This window comes from Coccinella septempunctata, chromosome 1 (genome assembly GCF_907165205.1).
Source record: "Coccinella septempunctata chromosome 1, icCocSept1.1, whole genome shotgun sequence".
NCBI lineage: Eukaryota > Metazoa > Arthropoda > Insecta > Coleoptera > Coccinellidae > Coccinella > Coccinella septempunctata.
This window is the reverse complement of record NC_058189.1, coordinates 60,044,821-60,068,637: the sequence shown is the minus strand read 5'-3', so window position 1 is coordinate 60,068,637 and position 23,817 is coordinate 60,044,821. Positions and strand designations below refer to the sequence as shown.

Here is a 23,817-nt window from a genome sequence, read left to right as displayed (position 1 = left end):
CTGCTCACTGATTATTTTTAAAATTTAAGTTAACTCATTTGCACATGCGTGATTTCATTATGACTCATTTCCATACAAAAGATCAACATGTTTGTTTCGATTTAACTTTCCGCTCATTTCTCACGCTGTGGAGGTAATCATCAATCTCAATAAAAAAAGATTACAAGATTAGGCCTTCTATCGAGATGTAATCATAAATCATATACCACATAATTTTTCTTATGTTGGCAACATTGCCTCTGTTTTGTTGATCTTTCTTCTTTTTCTTTTTCTTCTTCCCTTTTCTATCTTTGGTTTTGGATTTAGTTTGGTTTGAGGTTAAGTTTACTTGTGAAATGTCAAAGTTTTGTGTATTTCGTTAAAAATATTATTCTCAGATCTTTTATTTTTGTAATTTCTCTTAGGATAGTTCCAGTGTTCAATTCCTTATTTGGAAGATTATTATTCACATGTTGATAATATCTTCTAATACAAAACAAAAGGCCTCAAGTACTGGAAAGAATTTGACCCGATAGGCAATTGACTACTGTTTTGCGTAATAACCAGTTCTGTCTCGTAATTAAAAGATAATAAAGCTCAAGAGTGTCATTTTGTTGATATACTTATTTCAAGTATTCACGTTTGTGCTTTGTCTTGGTGTGTTCGAAGTATTGTTTGTGGGTTATTTGTAAAGGAGTCGATAAACTACAAAACTGGCTTCTAAATCAGGAAAGGGTTCCAAAGGGGGCCTCGCAGGCCTAGGGGTACTTTGGGCGACTAATAAAGCACATAAAAACAAGAAAACAAGGAATTTCAACGATAACTATGAAAAAGACCGACATCCAAAGGCCTCTAAAAACAACAGGTAATTTATTTTTGTTCTGTACTTATTTTCTTCTCTATTTTCTCCTCGAAATCTTCCTTTCGATAGAATCATAAGAATATTGCCAGTATGTCGGACTGTTTATTAATTTATCCTTAACTTCCTATGGTCAATTTTAAAGTGTTACTTTTATTAGTTGTATGATGAGGTATAATTTGTTTTGTGTTTTGTATATGATTGATAAATGCCTTCTTTTTAGCCTTGAGAAAGGAACAAAATAGTTCCGAAACGTTGCCGAATTCATAAGAGATTGTTTTTCAACCTGTCCAAATTCCTGCGATATTTTACTTATTGCCAGTATTTTGTGTAGGTGTAGATGAACTTTCTTTTTCGGAAATGCCTCACATGCTGTAATTGCATTTGCTATCATCATTATCCATCAGTGGCGTAACATCGCTAAAACCAGGAATTTGTTCGCATAGAATACAGGACAGGAATAGCTAATGTTCAATCATGAAATAAACCGATAAGTTAATGGGGCTTATTGTTTGTATAATCATTTCGTCGAAGACTGCTTCTAAGTTCGTATATTACTGATGTAATTTACAAACAGAATCTATATACGTTGCTTGCTACCTCACCAGTCTCATTTATGAAAGATTGTGTTTTGCGTTGGAATTCGTGAATGGAAAAAATAAATACGTCCGAAGTACTAATCACATACAAGCTATAGATAAGCCCGAAAAAAAACATGATTCTAATCAAAACCCAGGATTTAACCGTAAGCTGTACGTTAATTTACAAACGTTGAATCGAAAACTGTGTAATTAAACTTTCTTCATTGTGAGTAATATGCCAAACATGCCATGGGACTTATCCTCTTTCATTGAAGTAACAGAGGTATATCTACCTGAAGAAATTAGGAGGAAACACAAACTGTTAAAACCGTTGTAAAGTCAAAGTATTGAGTATTAAACCATGGTTCAATACCCAATGTTAAAAGCAAACAATTTATGACACCCGAAGACGAACAAATCCTACAGATATTTTCCAAGAATCCTAAGATGTTTCTCAACAAAAATTCTCCACCACTGCCTTCGTGCGCCCATGTGACTTGAGTGTAATTTAATAAAAATTTAAGTATTCTAATTTTCCGATAACTACCCTGATTCCGAGGATTTTTCAGGATATACTTGAATCTGTTCGAAAAACGTCGTAAATACTCAGGTTAGCATCGGTCTGACGATTTTTCAATATTCCCAGTTTACCTACACTGAAGCTTAAACTGTGAGGATATCAATAGGCTATGATTCGCGTGTTCGATTCCAGAGCTTCATTAAATCGAAATACATAGCTGAAACGTTGGAACGTCCTGTGCCCTCAAAAGAAACATGAATTGATCTGCCTACTCACCATGTTTTATACTGAACAAAATCCTTCTCCATGATCGCCTCGCAAATATACGTATAATTCTTCATCATTCGAATCGAGGACTCAACAACAGGGCCAGTGCCAATTACAACGTTTTGGCAAAATTAGCATCCGTCTCTTTTCGATAAACATCCCATATGCAAGGGAGTCTAATGAGCGAGCTATAAACACCACAACTGCTTTCAATATTCTCGTTTTAACTTCAATGGATACATCAAATCCAGAGTCTCTGATCAAATCATAAATCAAATATTTGCGCTTCCTATCAGCAGATTATTATAAGAATCTTGGGAATTTCGACGTCGACGGTCAGAAACTCAATTCTGAATCCTTTCTTATGCATCTCCTCATTATAATACCGAGAAATTCAGTGCCGTGAATTACATCTTCCAATATCGTATTTGCATCTCAATCCGAGACCAAAATGGATAGGAGACAATATTATCGAATTCAATATAGGTGAGTGATCGTAAATTCCTGGATCGAGAGGGTGGAATTGAATTCATTAGGGAAAATGAGGTCATGCTTGATTTTAAGGCGACTTCTTTTGTGTTCGATAGGAACGCCATGATATGTTGAAATTACTTCTTTGCCTTCGGAGAGATTTGATTTTAGCAGTACCTATTCATATTCTACTAATATTATTCGAGCAAATATGTAGTGCCCACATTTCATTAAGCGTTAATTTCAGTACGTCAATCGGTTGTTCATATTGTTCACATTTGCGATTGGTGAAAATAAAAAATCTCGATTATCTTATGCTTTTTCCATCTCATGGAAATGGATGTGGCTCCAGGGCACTGTCCGATTATTCGACTTTCGTTTGTTTTTTTACCGTCCGGAGGTGGGAAAAGCTTCTGCAGGATTTCAAAGATGTAAAAAAAAATCATCAGCTGTACTTACTCTAGGGTGTCAGATTAAGATTCTATAATAGGGGCTACGTGTCTCTGATAATAATAATAATATAAATTCATGTTAATCTGACAGTTTGCGTGGTGGGGCTGGCCGTACGAAAGAGTTGAAAATGGTACAAAAAAAAATGTTTTCGAACTAGTCAGATTTTCAGAGGACCCAAAAAAAGCTATTTTTCAAAAGATTGACAATTCGGATGTGACGCAAGGTCACAGCGGTCCTTTGAAAATCCAAAAAAAAAACGTTACCTGTACAGGGTGGGCAAAATTGGTGATACCTGAATTACTTTTTCAACCCAACGAGATAGAGAAAAACGCATGGCACATTACGTCTTTTTTCGATAAACTAATAATGCCATCAACTGCATTACTCTATCTTCTTTTGTTTTCGAGTTATAGGTCAAAATTGAAATTTCAACTCTGGTCATTATATCCGTTTCTGTTTAAGCTAGGATGTTGAATTGAAAACATAGAGACACTTTTTTTATAGCAATCCAGTGGCGTACTTTGGTTTTTTCTAACAGGTATATTTGCTGAGCTATAACATAAAGATATATTTATTCTTATGAAAACAGTAGTTTCAAATGGTTTAGAAAGATTGAGGGATTTTTGTGACCTGTATGGCCTATTTTTATCGTTTCGTCCTGCTGAATTACACGTGACACGTGGCGCCCTCCCACACATTTTCGTCACTCTTAAATTGTCAGATTGAGAGAATATATCACTTCCTTGAATATATAAATCCGGACTCCCTGTATGAATAGCCCACGCTTGGGACGCTGTTACCTATTGGAGTCTACTAAAATCTACTTCCAATATCATACAATAGATCCATTTAATTGAAGCATTCATTGCACGACAATGAGACTCAGTTTTACAGAAGGAGCTGTTGTGTTCAGTTTTGTACCGGTGAATTACTCAATCCAAATGCACATTGCTGCAATGAAACCGCACCAATTACTTTCTCCGATGTAAAAAACAACCGATTTCGCTCTCATATATGGTGCATGTCCCACTATCGTCTCTTTGTACCATGGGATTTTTGGGACCGATCGTCTGGTTCCAGTACATGGTGTTCTGTTACATTCTTCAGTATATACTGTAAGTTTCAAAAAATTTTGTGCTGAGGCCGATGTCAATTGTTATTTCCGCTAGGGAGACTCGCTAATTAAACTAACCAGGAGTTATTTCTTCCTTTTCAACCAAATACAATGCGCAAAAAAATTAACGCACATTCTGAAAATCTCAATTTTAATGAATGTTAACTCTACATTGACTTTATAACTTATTTTTTATAACAAGACACATTAAATGGAAGAAAAATTTAGGATTTCACCGAATCTTTGGTGAAAGAAGAGAAATGAACAATTTTCAAAATACTGAAATGCTGATAAGTGATTTAATACTTGGTATTTCCACCCTCTGCGTTAATTACAGCTCGGCAACGACGGTTCATACTCAAAATGAGTGATCTTAAAATGTTCTGATCTAATCCTTCCCAGATTTCTCCGAGTTGGATTCCCAAGTCATTAAGAGTAGCTGGATGATTTTCTGAACTTCTCAGCCTTCTATTGAGGTTGTCCCAAACCTGCTCAATCGGATTGAGATCTGGACTTCTTGCTGGCCATTCCATTCGAGAGACTTCAACCTCTTCAAGGTACTCCTGAACGATGCGCGCACGATGGGGTCTGGCATTATCGTCCATAAAAATGAAATTTTCACCAATGTATGGGGCAAATGTTCCTTATATACTTATCAGCATTCATAGCTCTATTATCAACGACCACTAGGTCTGTGCGAGCAGTCAAAGATATTCCGCCCCATACCATGATCGATCCTCCCCCGAAACCAGTGGTATTCAGGAAATTGCACTGTGCATATCTTTCATGTGGACGTCTGTATACAAGGGAACGTCGATCACAATGGTAGAGGCAGAATCTAGACTCATATGTGAAGAGAACTCTTTCCCAATCGGCCTCTTCCCAATGGATATGCTCTGTCGCAAAATCCAAACGCGCCCTTCGATGGGCTTGGGTAAGAGCTGGGCCTCTTGCCGCGACACGAGACCTTAAATCATATATTCTCTCAGGCGATTTCTTATTGTCTGAGTGCTAATTTGCACCTCATGAGTTTGCTCAAGATGAATTTGATGGAGGCGAGCGGTTGCAAACCGTTATCTCAACGAAGATACTCTCAAGTAACGTTCTTGAAGTTGTTACCCGTGGTCTACCCTGTCCTGGTCTTCGGACATTCATACCTGTCTCCCTGAATCGCTGCAACATTCTGGACACACTTGTATGGGAAACTCCAAACCTTTCTGCAATTCTTGTGTATGTCCATCCTTCTTCTCGCAAAACTACCGCTTGGGCACATTCCTCTTTGGTCAAATTGCGTGTTTCGCGTTGCATAGCGATCGAGTGTAGAAAATCAAACGAAAGAAAAACTATTGATCACTAGAATTGATCGAGAACAACTGATTTTAGAATGGAGCCAATACATTCAAAATCGGATAATATCATCTTTTTTTATTCCTGCTGGGAAAAAACATCTGTATTGAAGAAAACCGTTGAAAGTGGATAACATATGCATGCATAATTCTGATAAAAATAATTATCATTGAGAACACCTTCAGTTGTACAATAAATTTGAGATTTCCATAATGTGCGTTAATTTTTTTGCTTAGTGTATAATGCTATAATTTCAAGACTACATCGATTCGAAATCTTATCTGGTATTTTCACAAGAAGAATAAAGCGATTATTCTGATGGCAAATTCAATGTACCTATTCATTGTCCGATGGTTTTGCTTTTGGTAACGTATGATAAGCCACGAATTTATGAATAAGAAATTGTCGCACTTGCTACGCTGAAATCTGATATCTCCCAACTCCGATAAGCCGTGAAAGAACCTTCTCAGCAAAAGTTGATGGGAATCGCCGTGTTTTGGATGTGCCTATGCGAGATTTCCTAGAACATCAGTAGGTAATCTTTCGAGAGATCGTGCTGAAAAACGAAATACACATGCAGCAGTTCAGTGATTATAGTTCAAACCCCTTTTTGAATTTGTAAGTACAGGTGAATACATTGATTGGATATTTATAAATGTGTTATCTTTGAGATTTCTTACATTATTTGCATATTGCATGTAGAGAATTTATACCAGTGTGTTGGAATGGATAGGTTATGTTTATGTATGGTACTTAGGAGTACCAAATCCCATTATGATGCTATTTTCATTGAGAAGGGCAATTATATTAGTTATGGATTATTTATTTTCTCAATTTAATAGGTAATATAAAGCCTGTTCAGAATTATCGCTACTGAGAAGACATTGAGATGTCGATTAATATTCACAGGATATGAAATCTCTGGATTGAAATTTGCAGTGCTTTTTGCTACACCAAAGTCCTCCTATCGAATTTAAAAAAAAGGTTCGGTTGGATAGTGGGAAATTATTGAATTATTGGTTCAGTTTTATTAAAATTTTTTCTGAAAGATTCTCAGAATTGCTTCACAATATTTAGAGTTTCTTTCTTCCGCAGAATTTTTAGTGTTAGCGCTATACTATAAAGTGAGTAAGTAAAAAATACCCCACAAAATTAATATCTTTGGTATTTACTAACTTATTTTTAGTTTATTTGGTGTATGTTATTTGTTTTTAAACGCAATTTTAAGTTCCTGATAATAATGAAAATAAAGACTATGGTAAGATTTGTTCTTCAGTATGCTGTTACCGGGTATTGTTGCGGCTAAGTGGTTAACGTGTTTCAGTGTCTTGGATTGGTTGGGAAACTATTAATTAATTCAAACTTTCTGTTTCTTCTGATAACCACAAAATAAAAAACAAAGATTTTGTTGGGATTCCATGTTTATGTTTATGTTTCAATTTGAAAACGTTGCATGGGGGTGCAATAAGGGATTGAAGAAAAACACTAAATTTTGTTACCAGAAAATAAGGGTAATTAAAAATCAATGCACTCGTTTCAGGGTTTCGAGTTAGTGGTTGAAGAAATTTTATTCCAGACTTTTGCCTAAAGTTTTATAATGTTTAAATGAAAAAACATTGTTAAAAGAACTAAAAAAGGTTGCAATAACAATCAACATTAAAACTTCACTCATTCATTCCTGCCAGACATAATAAAAAGAAATAATTCTAATCATCGCAGGAGGAGCGAATGGAAAACAAATATGTTATCAACTGGAGCTATGATAATTCAATTCCTCTTCCTGTAGGTTATAATATCACATGAACCATTCCATTGATTAGTGTTGTTCTTCTGTTCATCATATATAAAGTTCGTTCTGGTATACCGAAAGAGATATAGAATAATAATGGAGTTGCCACCGTATGAAGAATTTGAATATAAGGTTTTCCACTCTGAAAAAACATTCCCTGTACACTCTTCAGGCTTTCAAACCAAACAGAATACTATTGGATTTATGATGCATAATTTGGTGCAAACCAGGTGAGAAAATAAGTTTCTTAAATAGGGAATTAAAGGATTTCTAATACGCAGGAAACAAAATAAACGAGCTAAAGATAGAGCGGTAAAAAATTCACAATGTAAAATGTTGCACAACGTAGGACAATTGACCTTATGGATGTGAAGCGGTCCCGTTGAGCCAAAAGCCTAAGGCGTGAACTTTTCTCGATAAACAAATGAAGCAGTTCATCATAACGTAAATGTTCTCAACCACTCTGCAGATGAAGAAAACGATTGTTTCTTATCCTGTCTTCAACAAATATATCTTTCTGATTAATTCAATAGTACTGGTTCTTCTCTTTTCTGTCAGAAAAATGAGATATTCCTTCTTGTTCTAGGTCAATGATGTCCAGTCATTCTCCAAATTCCAATCGGGAAATGTTTGAGTTTAAAGAAACTCATTCCACACCTGCCTCGACTTCCAAGGAATGTGACAAGAGCGAGAACATCCTCAAAGGGTCGGCCCTTGTAGACGCCACAGATAGTGTTCCTGTTCCCATGAACAATACATTTGCTGCACTGCACAACACCAATAATTTCAAGTATATCGACAGCACTCTTCCCTGTATCGCTGACAAGGTGCCCTTGGCTGAAAACGAAGATATTCCTAACAGTTTAGGTAAATATGATATATTTATTTGCTCAAAACTTCCCTATGCAATTTTTGGGGAAACCCGGGTTGTGTAAATAGTTTTTTTTTCATTTATATTCATATTGAACACGTAAACTCTGAATTTTGATGATAATTCATTCAATTCTCAGGAACTTCAGACGATCAAAAAAATTCCTCCAAACTCAGTGACGAAACAAATGAACCCGATGATTCTTGGCCCCAAAAAGATGATAAAGAGAATGAAAACGAAGAAGACTTGTGCCTGAAATGTCTGTATGTGTCCATGAAGTGTTGTGAATGTACAATTATGTGAAATGCATTCCCAAAAGTTGTGATATAGAACTTTAGTGCCTTTAATGATCGAACTCGTCACAGAGGTGACGATAGGAAAATGCCACGCAACAAACAAGGTGCCAAATTGACCCCATTACTTTATATCGAATATTTATCCAAAATGAAACACTCTCTGAATTTGATTTGATTGAATCTAATCGAAAAATGTACAAAATTATTTGTATCTCCTAGTTGGATATGTTCTCGATCACTCGCTATCAGTATTATTCTGAAAATTATTCCCATGGATTAAAAATAATATAAGAGTGGAAATCCAATATTTCAGCCTAGTTTAAGTAGGTCTTTTTTATTTGTGCAACATGAATTTTTATTTAGTTCTTCGATCATTTTTCGAATATTCTTATTTATCCATTTTGATCATTAGGTAGTTCTCATGTTCCACTAATTATGAGAACATTCGGATTCTCATAATATTGATAATCATTATATATAAGTGAATATGGAAATGTATTTTGTAAAATGTTTTTTCGAAGCAGCTCACTTTTTTATCATCTGAATATATATTTTTATAAAATTTCAAGAAGTGTTTGATTTTTTCACCCATATTCGAAAAAATTTCAATTTGAATAACTCAAAACCCAAAGTAGATTTTTCCATTCTCGTCCAACTAGAACAGTTCTCCTGTTGCTAAAAAAATACTTACCTTCAAGAACACTTAGTCTATCTAGATTCTAGTGTGGAAATTTTGAGCTTCATCAGGGTATATTCACCCCCAAAAAGGTGAATTATTTACAGTTTCATATATTTTCACTTCATTCATTAAAGACTTCGCAGCTTGAATAAAAACACATATTTGATACAAATTTTATTTTTTGGCTTCATTCTCAATGTCGATGTAGAAATCACAAGTTAGTAAAAATAAATTGTTTGAACCTTGAAACTATCCAGCTTGTCGTTGAATAAAAACAATTCTTGTAATTGAGTCAGAATAGAATTTCAGCAAAGACCATTTTCAAGTTAATTTCATTTTTTCGAATGTATCAGAAGAAATCAAAAAAGAACAACATGGTCTAGAGTCTCCATCTACAGAGAATCACTAATAATGACATCCATTAAATATTATTTTAGAAACAGTACATTTTAACAAAAATATCCAAAAATACTAGCTAATACTGGATAACAAACAACCAAACATGTTGAATACAACACATTCAAAAACGAGTAAACCAATTGGGCGAGTTTCAACCCAAACTTTAAAAAAAAAGAGTATTAATAATGAAATATTAATGCAGGTGTATTGTCAATAATATGAAAATACTTTCCTTCATGAAAAAAATTTTATATCTCAAACATTTATCACCAAGGGAAGATCCATGAGAAAGAAAGAAGTATTTCTTTTCAAAACATTATTTCTGTCAAACTGGAAATAACCAAAAAGAAAAAAGATTTTGAAGTTAACCCATTCAAAGCTAATTCCATTCAAATAGCTATCCAATATGATATACATAATATAATAAATATAAATATAAAAATAAAAGTTCAAAAGAACTTTTATTTTTTCGTACATTGAAAAATCTCATTCAATAAATTCGTTCGTTTCTTGTGTACCTTCTCATTCAAGAACATATTAATCGAAAATCATAAAAAACTCCATTAATGCATCTTCGAATTAACCTGACTAGATTGTCACAACATCGCATTAGAATCACGAATTATGTATAGGCAGAATATGCGCCTCGGAATTCACAACATATTTATCCAAATCTATTAATTTCGGATCGTCGCTGAATAGCAAGTAAAAGTATTTTAAAGTTTCAGCCAAAAAGAAGGATTCCATCATGTCTTTGGGACGTACATCTGTTGCACTTCGCACGTTTCCTATTGATGTGTATCCACTGGAAACTTTTGTGAAATTCTCAAATCCCTGGAAGGCAAATTTATATTTTACTTGATAAATATGAGGTTTTAAAGAATGTATCAATAATAATGAATTAATAAGTATTTGTTTCATCGTTTCCCATAATCTTCCCGAAACTGAGCTTGATATTTTCAAAATTGCTACTTCTAGCCTGTCCACAATAGATTACACAAACTCACAGAGACAGATGAAAAAATTTTGTTATAGATTCTGAATCCGAATTTTTTGAAAAACCTTTGGTAAGGAGGCGCATAAGGAGCGCCCATACAGGGTGAGTCTTTGACTCATACAAATATTTTAATAGTAGATTCTTGAGGTCAACAGAAACACTATTTTCTTATAACATTTTTTCTGATTCGGCCCTGATAAAAAGATTTAGCCATTTTAAGTTTTCATAATGAGCTGTGCCACCCCTGAAAAAACAAAATTACCTTCAGAATAGCTTGCTAAATCTGTGACACTACACATCTGAGGATCTTTCAAACAGAGTTGCATTCAGCCAAAATACCCAATTTCACAGATATGTACTTTTTAATTTAACATCCAAGAGAAAATATGAAGAATACTTTCATTTTACAAAACATTTAAATATTAATTAGATAGTGTCCAACTTACTTTCAAGAGTTGGGTTCTTTGAATTTTTGGTATTTTTATGGTACATATAAATACGATGATAAAGAGAAAACTGGAAGACGTGAGTGATATCTTGTGTTCGAAAAAGTTTCATCAAATAAATTAAACACTATATTCCGATATTCATTTCATTCGATAAAACCATTTGTGAGATAGAACTAAAAATAACATTTTTTTATGGTTTTTCAACATCCTGTAACTTTTAAACCGAGCTGATTCAGAAAAAATGGTATGGGGGTGTTTCTTTTTACCTCTAGAATCTACCGTTAAAATATTTTTAAAATTCAAAGACTCACCCTGTATAAGCTGTAGCTAGAGTAAAAATGAACAAAACAATACCTGAAAAATGTTCCATCCCCAATCTTGATATGTTGAGTTTCCGCTGAATTGGTACATATACCAAAGACTTTCAACAAATTCTGGTCGAAGAAGATTGTGCGCATCGTTTATCTTGACGTAAAAGTCGTTTGAACTCTCTCCCTGAAAATAATTCCACTGTATACTTCACAGAATTAGAAACAATCTCGAAGTTAACCTGGATATTGAAGTACGTTATTTCCGGAGCTAAAAATGTTGGATGCCGTGCGTAAGTTTGGTAACATGTTGTAGATAAATCTTCGGCCAGTTTCTTATGACTCTCTGGAAGACCATTGTGTACACCCAGGACTAGTGTGCCCGGTAAATAACAAGTGAGATGATCCATTTTTGGTTTGAAATCTTTCCCACCGTTCAAAAGTTCTCCAATAAAAACAAATCCATTGGGGACAGTTTTCATCACAAGACGTTCTTGTACTCCACTAATGGCAGTGACATAGTCCTCTTTCAAGCTGAAAAGCAATTTACCAATTGCCAATAAAAAGAACTGATAAATTCACCAGGAAGTGGTGAAACACTTTTACAACCGAAAATGATCCAAATTCATTTTTTCTAGTGTGATAAATGATTTTGGTAGTTTCTAAATGGAAATCTAGGTAAGCATTTAGTGAAGAGAAACAGAATGAATTGTTCATACTAATAATCATAAAAAGTAACCAATATTGATTTTTCCTAATAGAAAATAATTCTCTAATATTTAGAATTAGATGACGCATTTCTTCCCCCTTCCACACCAATGCACCACAACACTTTTCAAGGTCCCAGCTGATATGTATATTTTCAATCCTAACATAAAATGTTGTTTGTAAAAATTTTGAAAAATCATATATTTATGTGGTAAAAGAATATTCTGAATAAAAAAAATAAGAGGGTGGAAATAAAACAAAATAAAAAAGGGTCACACATCTTCACACAAACAAACCTACAAAAATTCAATCAACTGGAAGCTAAACAGTTGTTCATCCCTTGTAACTGAAATGAATCAGAATATTGTATCATATGGGTAACACTGAAATGCATTTTTTATATCATACATTTCATTTTTAAGAGAAGTAATGAATACTGAGAAAAGTTTTGAATACTTGAAGAAGTAATTTCATATTCATAGCTTGATACTTACTAGTCTATAGTTTTTCCTGTTTGAAGCCATTGCTTCAGCAAGTATTCATAGTAGCTATCACCTCTAGCTCCCAAAGTAATAGTGGATGAAAATCTAAATTGACCAGTGTTTGGATTGATGAAAATAGGAACTAAGCCATCAGTTTTTTCCAGTTTATGTATAAGTTCAGACACCTTCGAAACAGCCATCTAAAATAAATATAAAATATAATCAATAAAAAAATTTACTACAGGGTGTTTCAGGCAAATATCACAAATCATTTTCAGAAACACAAAATACTAACTTCATATTTCGGATCACCCGTAGCTCTACTAAGATCCCTAAATTCTAATTGTAGAGTAGTAACTTCAGAAGTGCTACTATCTGGAGACCATTTCGGAGAATGAGCTTTCCTTGTGAACAAATTCACATCTGAGAAAGGAATTCCTGAACCTGATTGAAAACACGCCATGAGGCGATCACCTAAATCAACCTAAAAATTCATCATCGATTTTACACACCGTCTCATAGTTTGTATCTAATAATAGGGGCATAATTAGGCTGAAAAATACTTAATACTTACTGATTTATCCAAATACATTTTATCAAAAGTTAAATGATAAATACTGAGCAATCCTCCTAAAACCCTAATAGTTACTTCAAATAAATTAACATCTCTATTAATATCAAACTGTAAATGTTTTTCAATCCAGTCTCTAGCTTCCAAGTATTCTGAAAAATTACCAAAACCTTGCATTAATTTGAATATTGGAGTATAATAGTTTATAGATCATTATGAATATTCCCTAAAGAGTAAGAATAAAAAAGGAATTAAAGATGCCAATTTAAATTTTTAAGTGAAATTGTAAGCACAGTATAAGCATTCTGGAATGATATCAAAATGCTCTAATATAATAAAAAATACAAAAACCAATTTCAAGCCAGTAACTGGTTATCATTGATTAGGGGACATAACCAAGGTCAAAACCAGCAATAACTGCGGTAATTATGAATTAAATACTCAATCCATATCCATAATTTTAGTGAAATGTTACCTTCATCAAGCCCCATTATATATATGGTATCTATTGAATCAACAATAGTTAAACCTAAGCCAAACCAATCATGGTGGCTTTTTGAAATAGGTCTCAAATGGTCGTGGCCCCAAGCATATTGTTTATAGCCTCTCCATGCATGTTTGAAAGCTTTGATAACTGCAACTTGCCTAGGGGTAGTTGGTCCTAAAAATAAAATTTTAAGACATATTTCATTATAAATTAGCTTAGCCCTTTACCAGAAAATTCAGAAGCTCTTTTATTTTTTGAAATTTCCTTATTTGCATTATTTAATAATTCAGCATCTTGTGGATCATCCAAAACTCTTTCATGATCGTTATCAGTTTCAAAATTTTTTTCATTGAACTTTATTTCTATCGGAATATGAGGCTTAATTTGATGCTCTTCGACCTCTGAATTAAATACAGTTGCATCTGGAGTATTTGACAATATATAAAAAAGAGTTATACAAATAAGGGCCGTCAAAATGTATATACAGTTCTTCTGCAGTTTTGAGAGATGATGCCATTTCTACAAAAAAGATACATTCTATAGAGGTCAAAATAGCTTCAAAACTTCAAAATTACCCTTTTCAAACTCTTCGTCCTTTTTTTGTCATAAATATTATCACTTGTTGATAAATTTAGAGCTACATGATCAGAATAAACCACCATTTCGTAAATTAGTGAAGCTCTAATGTATCATTTTCTTGTTTTGAAACGTTTACACTTTAATTTAAAATCATTTTATGAAAATTTCAAGCCAACCATATTTTAATTTACTTCAACGCTGTCATCCTAGTGAGAAAATATTAAATGAATATAGGTTAGACAAATGTCAACAGGCCTAGCATAAAAGAAAAAATAACTGATAAAATTTCTTGTTCTTTATTGTGATTTCTCCATTATTTGTGTATTATTCATTTTTCATTTCATATAATGACTCATTTTTTTCCAGATTATTCGTTATGTCTTCTTTAATAATTTGCCAGTGTAATGAAATTACTTTTTCCTGTTTTCCCTCAATAAATACATCAGTTATTCAAAAATATGGTGGAAGCCGTTATATTCCTGTTCTGTGGTAGAAGCGATTGTTTTTGGTTAGAATGTCTAAAAAGAATTTTATAAACATAAAATAAACTGAAACTTAAAATTGAATTTTCCTTAACGTTATAAAATCATAAGGTGCTCAAATTTTGACATGAATTGTGAAAAATCTGTATTGAAAAATATTTTATGATGGCAGCATCAATACAACTTCTTGGTAGGAAAAAGTTTCAATTGAATTTAAAAGAATGTTTTTATTCAAAAATTTCATTCTTTTATGTTATCGTAGGTTTCAACCCGGATTCAGATAGTGATGAAGGAGGCCATACGTTAGTTAGACGTAATTCTCACGTGGTAGAAGTGCAACAACCAATTGTACTACTGAATGATATTCATTTAGCTTCCGAAATAATTGTTGGAGCAAATCAAAATGATGATGATGTAATATCTATTGTTTCTAGTAGCTCTACTAATTCGTCTGAAAATACAATAAGTAGAGAAGCTACACCAGTTCCTGAAGAAGTTGAAAAAGAAGAAGCTGAGGAGAATGACAAAAATGATGATGATGATACAGAATCTAATTCGAGGAAACGCTCTAGGAGCCAATACGAAAATGAAGATGATGGACAGATTTGTCCCATTTGCTTAGATAACTGGACTAACTCAGGAGAGCATAGGATTTGCTGCTTAAAATGTGGACACTTATTTGGACATAGTTGTATTCTAAGGTGGATGCAATCACAAACGAAGAAATCATGTCCGACTTGTAAAAAGAAAATTTTAAAATCAGATATTAGATTTCTTTATACGAAGAAATTAATTGCTGTAGATAATTCAGAATTACAAGAAATGAAGGTTAAATTAGATTGTGTTATCAATGAAAGAAATAACATTCAGCTAGAATTGAGCAAGTATATTTGCCGTGAGCATGCTCTGAATCAAGAAATTACTTTCCTGAAATCTCAGCTTCGTACATTAAAAAATAATCCACTCTTGTTCTCTAACTCTTCCAGAAGTGATGCCATTTCAAATAATTCCGTACCAAAAATTAAATTATACATGGATAAATCTCTGGAAGTATGTCCTGCAGGAGCCTGCCGTGTCTTTGATGTGAATCCTGCTTTAGATTTGATTATGGTCAATGTGAAGTCTCCAAGTAATCTGTTTTCGGGATTTGGATTGAGAAAAATATGTATATCCCAATATAGAACTTTGGCATTTTTACCCTTACATACTTCACAAATTAGAGACGTTTCTTTTCAAAATGTTAACGTGCTGTCTGTGTCAACTGACAAAATGGTCAAGATAACAGATTCCCTCAATAACTCTACTGTATGTTCATTCGTCCAGACTTTACCATTATGGTCATGCTGTTGGGATTCTTTAGATAACAATGTCTTCTATATTGGAACTCAGATGGGCGCTATTCACAAGTATGACTTGAGGTCTTTGGGACACCCTGTGAATATATTAGAAGTTCCGGGTGATATGTCACCAGTAGTTAGTGTTGCTCATATTCCAAATGATGTAGACAGTTTGACACCAGAGGGTTTAGTTTCTTGCAAATTGAATTCATTATGGTTTTTTGAAAAAACCTCTGAGGATTACAAAAGATACCCTTTAGGAATAGATGGACCGTTTTATGCTATGAGGTTTGATGATGTCTCTAAACAAATTTTAGTATCTTCCAGGCCAAATCTGAGGAATCCTAATTCAAGACATACACTAGCTACATTAAGTAAAGTTGAAGATAAAGTAACGTCTAATTCAGTTCACACTTTCGAAAACCCAGGAATTCAAAGGCATCTATCAAGGTCCTGTTTCATCAAGAGGGATCAAGATTATATCGCTGTTCATGAGGAATCGAGCAAACTTGTCACTTTATGGAATATCAATAATGGAACAAAAGCAACATCTGTGACTGCACATGATCCTGTCCTCGATTTGAGTGCTATAGTGAATACTGATTACAATCTCTTGGTTGGACTCACAGATAAAAAAATGTTGTTTTATAAATTTTCATAAGGTTGTATATTGTGATTTCTATTGTATTTTTCTACTGTTGTTGTAATAAATCTTATTTGATTGAATCTGGTTCATTCTTTACAATAAATTGGATTTTTCCGAAAAATTTGTTTGGTGAACAATCAGATTATTTTTTCTACCAACTTGGCAATAACTCAAATTTTCTTCAGAAACATGGGAGTGTTCCAGAACAATGGGAAAGCTTTTTTACTCGAACAGGAAAATTTCGATAAACTACTTCATATAGGTACATGAAACTTTCAATAATTTATTTTCAACGAGAAACGATATGACACTAAATAAATGCAAAACAATCCTCATAATCAATATTCCAACTTTATGTACACATTGCTACAGCAATCAAATAAATTTATTCAAAAGTATGACATGAATGGAGATTCACATAATAAAAAAAATTCACAGAAAAATTGATTTAAAAATGAAATTTACTAACTAAAGATCTGTTCAGTAGCTCTTTCCAATTCCCAATCATAAGATGACAATGCAACCCGAGCTTGATGCTCTTCTACACCCATATCTACTAGTCTACGAATTTTCTCATCACACTCTTTATTTGCATTTGGACCTGAAAAAGGAAATAATTTGGAAATAATACGGGTTTCACTATAAAAATTTTTTTTATCACAAACAAACCATGGATAAAATAACAGCTAAACATTTTTGGTCAACAAGCCATAATTTGTATCAAGAGATTATACTGGACTTGATCAATAATGCTTATTATTGCATACCTCCGGCATATACATTTGTCCAATGACGGGCAGTCATCTGAAACATTTCATTATTTTCCTTATACTGCTTAGCTACTACTGCATCTTGTGGGTCATCTGGCTCTGCAGCGCTCAAGAGTGCTTGAAGAGATAGTAAGACTGTCCGTAAAGTCATAGCAGCTGCCCTGTTAACCATAGATACATTCAATTAAAACTTACACAGATTACCAATAACAAATTTTTTGTGATCTACATTCACTTCAAATGATAAACTCACCATTGGTCTTTCAATATATCTAAACATATTGCTCCTGTTACAGAAGATATATTGGGATGCCATATTTTAGTTACAAATCGTACCTATAGGAATCACAAAATGCTATTTACTAGTAAAAAAGTTAATAGCTTTTCTCAGTTACCTTAGGGGGATTGAATGGGTAAGTTTCAGGAACTTTGATCTCTAAAACAAATGTACCCCCTTCGTAGGGGGTGTCTGGGGGGCCAGCAATTTCTCCTCTCAGTTCAGTGAAACTGTCATTCAAAAGCTCAACTCTAATAGCGCATTTCGCAACCTAAAAAATCATAATCTGATATTGAGAATAATGCAAATTCATTGTTATAACCAAAAAAACATTAATTAAACTCAACTGACTGCATTATTATCATTCACGTATAGTACCCTCGGACTGAGAATTCACGACACAAAAAGTTATCGAAGATCAGCATATTTGAGGCAAAAAATTTTACAATCTCACCTCTTCACTCTTGATAACCTCTTTGAATTCTCGTTTTATTCTTTGCGCAGCTATGTTGGCCATTTCCATGAATTTATTATCAAATACTATTGAAAAAGGATCATAACAATACACTTAAAACAGGGAATATTGCGGTTACGAAAGATAAATATGTAGTATGGAATAATTTCCACTTTTAATTTTAAGTCAAAATTAGGCTAGTGCTCAAACAAACGTCAAAATCAGAGATGTACAATACCAACTGCCAACATGCAGAAATTGAAATCAGTCATAAATTCAAAATTATCGTTTGAAAATCGAAATTTTCAGGATTCATCTTTGTACTGCAAATGTGATAGAATGAGTCAACCAATTTGACGACTAATATTTCGAAAATTGTTGTGACCGAACTCTTCCACGATAAGAGTATTTATCAATCAAGAACGGATAACATTTGAACCAAATTTGAACCTTCTATTTATATTTGAGTTGCCCAGCCTGATTTTCTGCAGTTATGAGTGGTTCATCTTCCAAACAACCTACGAATTGTCTGTGTGCTATCACGAGAACACGCTTGAGGAATACGAAAAAATTTGAATATCCAGAAATATTAGATAAGTCCCTATCACTAAAACCAAGAATGCCGAACATAAAGGTATTCAGCGGTACTTCTCACCCTGATCTTGCACAAAGAATTGTTGATCGGCTTGGAATCAATTTGGGCAAGGTGGTCACAAAAAAATTTAGTAATTCTGAAACTTGGTAAGTTGCTCCGATTGTAGACTTACCTTATTTTTTTGCCAACTCTTCAGTTGCGGGAAAATTAAAGCGTATTAACAATGTACATCAAATTTCCTTCTGAAAGGAAAATTGATTGCTGATAATTTATTTTCATAGTGTGGAAATTGGGGAGTCTGTGAGGGGAGAAGATGTTTATATAGTACAATCTGGCTGTGGAGAAGTGAATGATAACTTGATGGAACTTCTGATTATGATAAATGCGTGCAAAATTGCTTCAGCTAGCCGAGTAACTGCTGTGATTCCATGTTTTCCCTATGCAAGGCAAGATAAGAAAGACAAGGTATGTGATATCAATATACTTGATTTCATTTGAAGATATTGAATAATTTCTATTTATTTTTGTTGGAATATGTTTTGTTGTGAGCCTTTGTTTAATACATAATCAAATATTATTTGAATTTCTTCAGTGTTTGAGTGAAATAATTAATAGGAATTGTTTCTTGTTGATGAGACTTCTTTCACAACTATGAGTTTTTTCTACTCATACTAATACCCATCATATTCAAAATATAAAAATTCCAATAAGGAAGAACTTCTTTGAAAAACTGTTATAAACTAAAAACACTTGAAAATACTAATATTCTTCTTCACATGATTATTTTAGCCATCAAACTCTAAAGAACTCAAAGTGGAAAAATGGAAAGAACTTGAGTGGAAATACAGGGTAAAATATTATAATCAGCTGAATGTTGGTTGCTTATGTCTGATCCTGTCATAAAATTAATCATGTTATCCATGCAGAATGAATATTCCATATGAATTTAATTAAAATTTGCTTGAAGTTTTGTTCAATTTCCAGGTTTTTGTGTGTTTTGGGCCCAAACATCAGGGGTATAATCACTACTAATACTCACATAAGTTATTTAACTAACAATGGGAAATTTAATGTTAGATTCAGAATCAGGAAATTGAATTTGTATTCTATTCATTCAAAAAATATTATTTTTGTGCAGTTCATTAATTCTGGCCAAATATTTGATCAGTAACAGTGAAAGTAAGTTGCATTCTCAAAGTAATTTGGTTACTGTTAATAGTTTCATGACATATTAATAGCTTATGAATTATGTTCAATAGTCTTTCCAAGATAAAACTGGTTTATTTATGAAAGGAAACAATTTCACTTCTGAAATAATCCTATGATAAGATAAATTCTTTGTTCTTTTCCATGCTGAAATACAACTATTATTGCGTCAATTCTTCCTTGGGGGGTAATTCATTAGGTCAACAGTTATCTGCTGTATTTAAATCAAGTAAACAAGTATTTTAGTACAAAATATTTTCTTCCATGATTAGGAATTAAATCGTCAACACACCTCAAATCAATTTGTTACGAAATAGCCTTCTTTAGCAGTTGAAAATTATTTATTTTTGCCATGGAAAATTCCTTCAGAAATTTTTCCATTTTTGAGTTCAGTAGTACAGTTGATGGCCAATTTTTTTTTATTTGTCCTCTGTTGCTTCTCATTCATCATGAATATTAAATTTATTATAGTACTTTGAAGAAATATGGACTATATTAATTTGGTGAAAATGGCTCTGAATTGGATAAAAGGGTCCATTTCCAGTTGGCTAGTTCGTTGCCACCACTATGGTTGTATGAGCATGTGTTTTTTGTCCCATCACATAACAAAAAAAATGGGTGTTTATCTGAGAACCAAAGATGTTCCAAAACTTTGGTGTTGAGGTGCTTGCATATGAAAAAATCGGACGGAATCATATCAGGGAAACTAGGGGGCTTATTAACTCGCATAATAGGCAAGAATAACAAGATCTATATAGTCTGAGTTCCCAGTCGCTCCTTGCATTGGCCTTGAATCTTTCTGTGATATAGGAAAATGTACCTACAAGAAAGTTTCAGGTAAAGGAAAAAACAAAAAGAGAAACACAAGGAATCTTTAAGATCATTGCTCTGTCTGGAAGTACCACTAACTAACGGTCAACGCCTTTGCTTGGGAGTTTTCACTATGATCGCAGGTTGTGATGAATCTTGGTTGTTTGGACGCTTTGTTACAAATACTCCAAAACATTATTTCCTAAAATCTAGCGTCGTTCTCCCATCGTTTCACCAATTCATTATTCTGTATTGGATTCTGGTGTTAATTGCAGAGTCGAGCCCCCATATCCGCCAAGCTTGTCGCGAACATGTTGTCAGTAGCCGGTGCGGATCACATCATGACTATGGATTTGCACGCTTCACAAATTCAGGGTTTCTTCGATATACCCGTAGACAACCTTTACGCCGAACCAGCTGTGCTGAAATGGATCAGAGAGAACATATCAGAATGGAGGAACAGTATAATAGTCTCACCTGATGCGGGTGGAGCCAAGAGAGTGACATCTATCGCCGATAGGCTAAACGTTGAATTCGCTCTTATCCACAAAGAGAGAAAGAAGGCCAATGAGGTAGCCTCGATGGTACTTGTGGGAGATGTGAAAGATAGAGTAGCTATTCTGGTAGATGACATGGCTGATACCTGTGGAACAGGTTAGTAATAAGTTATTTTATTTTCGGGAATGATCTAGAATAAGCTTCACCATCACGGAGATTTACGTGGAAATTTTTATAGAAATTAGGAAGAAAACATTTGATTTTCAATCAAGATATTTTCCATCTCGATTATTGAAATTAAGACAACAGAAGGTTATATGTTGCGCGCTACAATCATTATTGAATAACGATCTTACAGTGTGTAACACTCAATTTTGTAGGTGAACTGCCCAGGCACTAAAAAATTCTCTATCTTGATAACCATTAGCCAGGCGATGCCAAAACTTTCCACAAACCTGCAAAACATTGTGGTACGAACAATTTTTAGCATTTAACTTGATTGAATCCGTATTTTGGAGAAAATTATCTTTTTTCGCGGAGCCAAACAGCTTAGGATGAGTTCACTATCTGGATGGGTGGCTGGCTGATTGAAATTCAACAATCGCGGAAAATTTACGTCAGTGTCTTCCTCATTTTGCACCTTAGTTTTTTAGACACTTGTGAATTCATTTGGGTTTAATTATTAATTAAGAATTCATAGTTAATTTCCATTCGGCCTGTTTTGTGCAAGATTTTGTTTCATTAGAAAGTAAAAAAAATCGCCATTTCAGAAACTGCAGAGTGAGTAAAAAAACAAGCAACATCAGAGCATCCTCAATGTTTTTTCAAGATACACCCTGTATATATGAATATGTAGACTCGAGAGAGTAGAGGGAGACCCAACGAATTATTTTTCGAGAAAAATAATCTCTACAATATTTTTTTGAAATATTACTATTGCCAGACATGTGCTTTTTTCACTTTTTTGTACAGGGCGAGTCTTTGACTCGTACAAATATTTTAACAGGTCAAAAGAAACACGTTATTCCTTTACCATTTTTTCGGAATCGGCCCGGTTTGAAAGATACAGGCTGTTGAAGAACCATAAAAAAATGTTATTTTATCTCGCAAACGGTTTTATCGAATGAAATGAATTTCGGAATATAGTTTTTCATTTATTTGATTTACCTTCTTCGAACACAAGATATAACCTACGTCTTCCAGTTTTTGCATTATGACCATTATGTACCATAAAAATACCAAAAAATCAAAGAACTCAACTCAACAAATATTCTATCTAATGAATATTTGAACGGTGTGTAAAATTAAAGAGTCCTTCATATTTTCTTGTATAATATAACGTTTTCGAGTAATTTGATGTTCAAAAATTAAAAAGTATTGTGTAATTCGAAAAATTGGGTATTTTGGCTGAATACAATTCTGTTTAAAAGGTCCACAGCAAAGATTATAGTATAATCTTTGGTCCACAGATGTGTAGCGTCACAGATTTAGCTAGTTATTCTGAAGATAATTCTGTTTTTCCAAGGGTGGCACAGCTCATTATGAAATCTTAAGAAGGGTATACCTTTTTATCAGGGCCGAATCGGAAAAAAATGGTAGAGGAAAAAAGTGTTTCTTTTGTCCTCAAGAATCTACTACTATAATATTTGTACAATCAGAATCACCTTTTATATAGATCGCGTGAGACATGCCTTGTTTATTTCACTGCATTTGTCTCTAGTATTTACTTTTGAATTTTTTTTTCAGTTTGTCATGCTGCGGAAAAATTGAGGGAAGCTGGTGCAACCAAAGTATACGCCATTTTGACCCATGGTATCTTTTCGGGACCTGCAATAACAAACATCAATAATGCATGCTTTGAAGCTGTGGTTGTGACAAATACTATTCCCCAAGATGAACACATGAAAGACTGTCCCAGAATTCAGGTATGAACGAATTTTCCACATTTAAGGTATCTTTTAATTGAGGTGTTTTCCTTTGCAGTGTATAGATGTATCGATGATATTTGCGGAAGCAGTTCGAAGAACACACAACGGGGAATCTGTGTCGTTCTTATTCTCAAATGTTCCATATTAATTTTAAGCCTGGAGAGACTAGCTAGTGAAATTCTTTTTTTTTCTTCAATCATTTTAAAGTGCAGTTAATTTTTGACCATACACGATTTTAAAAAATTATATTTTTATTGTATAGAACATAATTTTGTTCTACTTCCTATTGAATTTTAAGTATTTTACTCATAAATATATTGAATTGAAATTCTTACCTTGCACATAAATTAGATATGTATATTTGAGATATGTGTCATATTGTTATTTTCATCATTAAAAAAATGTATACATATATGAATTTATAACTGTCGTTACTTTTGTTAGTTTCATTTGAAGGTTTTTTTTGATATATAAACGTTGGAAGGTTAATTTTTTTGATCCAGGTGCCCTTTTTTTTCCAAATTGCGTCAATTTTGAACAGCATGTTTAGGGTTACCAATCGTAGAATTGCATATGAGCTCGATAAGTTTCAATCATTCTTTATAATT

The 23,817-nt window shown here is 33.5% G+C and overlaps 5 protein-coding genes across 12 annotated transcripts; 3 read left to right on the top strand and 2 right to left on the bottom strand.

Moving 5' to 3' along the window:
• The first annotated feature begins 321 nt into the window (after window positions 1-321).
• Window positions 322-9,115, top strand: LOC123318000. Of its 7 annotated transcripts, XM_044904650.1 has the most exons (4): window positions 5,870-6,209; window positions 7,378-7,610; window positions 7,967-8,247; window positions 8,391-9,115. In XM_044904650.1, the coding sequence occupies exons 2-4, from the start codon at window positions 7,477-7,479 to the stop codon at window positions 8,552-8,554; spliced, it is 579 nt and encodes a 192-aa protein (XP_044760585.1). In that variant the 5' UTR covers window positions 5,870-6,209; window positions 7,378-7,476; the 3' UTR covers window positions 8,555-9,115. The 7 variants fall into 7 exon arrangements, with proteins under 7 accessions (XP_044760631.1, XP_044760622.1, XP_044760596.1 ...); XM_044904696.1 differs by lacking the exons at window positions 5,870-6,209; window positions 7,378-7,610 and adding an exon at window positions 322-844; XM_044904687.1 differs by lacking the exons at window positions 5,870-6,209; window positions 7,378-7,610 and adding an exon at window positions 2,551-2,692.
• Window positions 9,116-10,080: 965 nt separating this feature from the next.
• LOC123318587 (endoplasmic reticulum mannosyl-oligosaccharide 1,2-alpha-mannosidase) lies at window positions 10,081-14,422 on the bottom strand. Its single transcript, XM_044905261.1, has 9 exons — window positions 14,203-14,422; window positions 13,855-14,146; window positions 13,616-13,801; window positions 13,144-13,292; window positions 12,865-13,053; window positions 12,582-12,769; window positions 11,622-11,913; window positions 11,426-11,566; window positions 10,081-10,459 (listed from the first exon to the last, which is right to left on the bottom strand). The coding sequence occupies exons 1-9, from the start codon at window positions 14,287-14,289 to the stop codon at window positions 10,241-10,243; spliced, it is 1,743 nt and encodes a 580-aa protein (XP_044761196.1). The 5' UTR covers window positions 14,290-14,422; the 3' UTR covers window positions 10,081-10,240.
• A 285-nt stretch (window positions 14,423-14,707) lies between these two features.
• Window positions 14,708-16,751, top strand: LOC123321052 (E3 ubiquitin-protein ligase RFWD3-like). The gene is made up of 2 exons (XM_044908560.1): window positions 14,708-14,878; window positions 14,951-16,751. The coding sequence occupies exons 1-2, from the start codon at window positions 14,851-14,853 to the stop codon at window positions 16,684-16,686; spliced, it is 1,764 nt and encodes a 587-aa protein (XP_044764495.1). The 5' UTR covers window positions 14,708-14,850; the 3' UTR covers window positions 16,687-16,751.
• Window positions 16,752-16,928: 177 nt separating this feature from the next.
• LOC123313313 (ubiquitin-conjugating enzyme E2-22 kDa) lies at window positions 16,929-18,496 on the bottom strand. The gene is made up of 5 exons (XM_044898150.1): window positions 18,173-18,496; window positions 17,837-17,989; window positions 17,695-17,777; window positions 17,439-17,602; window positions 16,929-17,272 (listed from the first exon to the last, which is right to left on the bottom strand). Exons 1-5 carry the CDS (start codon window positions 18,239-18,241, stop codon window positions 17,136-17,138), a joined length of 606 nt encoding a protein of 201 aa, XP_044754085.1. The 5' UTR covers window positions 18,242-18,496; the 3' UTR covers window positions 16,929-17,135.
• A 152-nt stretch (window positions 18,497-18,648) lies between these two features.
• Window positions 18,649-23,621, top strand: LOC123313300 (ribose-phosphate pyrophosphokinase 1). Of its 2 annotated transcripts, XM_044898129.1 has the most exons (6): window positions 18,649-18,913; window positions 19,049-19,232; window positions 19,557-19,616; window positions 21,059-21,437; window positions 23,028-23,206; window positions 23,265-23,621. In XM_044898129.1, the coding sequence occupies exons 1-6, from the start codon at window positions 18,666-18,668 to the stop codon at window positions 23,355-23,357; spliced, it is 1,143 nt and encodes a 380-aa protein (XP_044754064.1). In that variant the 5' UTR covers window positions 18,649-18,665; the 3' UTR covers window positions 23,358-23,621. The 2 variants fall into 2 exon arrangements, with proteins under 2 accessions (XP_044754064.1, XP_044754072.1); XM_044898137.1 differs by lacking the exon at window positions 19,557-19,616.
• Window positions 23,622-23,817: the final 196 nt, after the last annotated feature.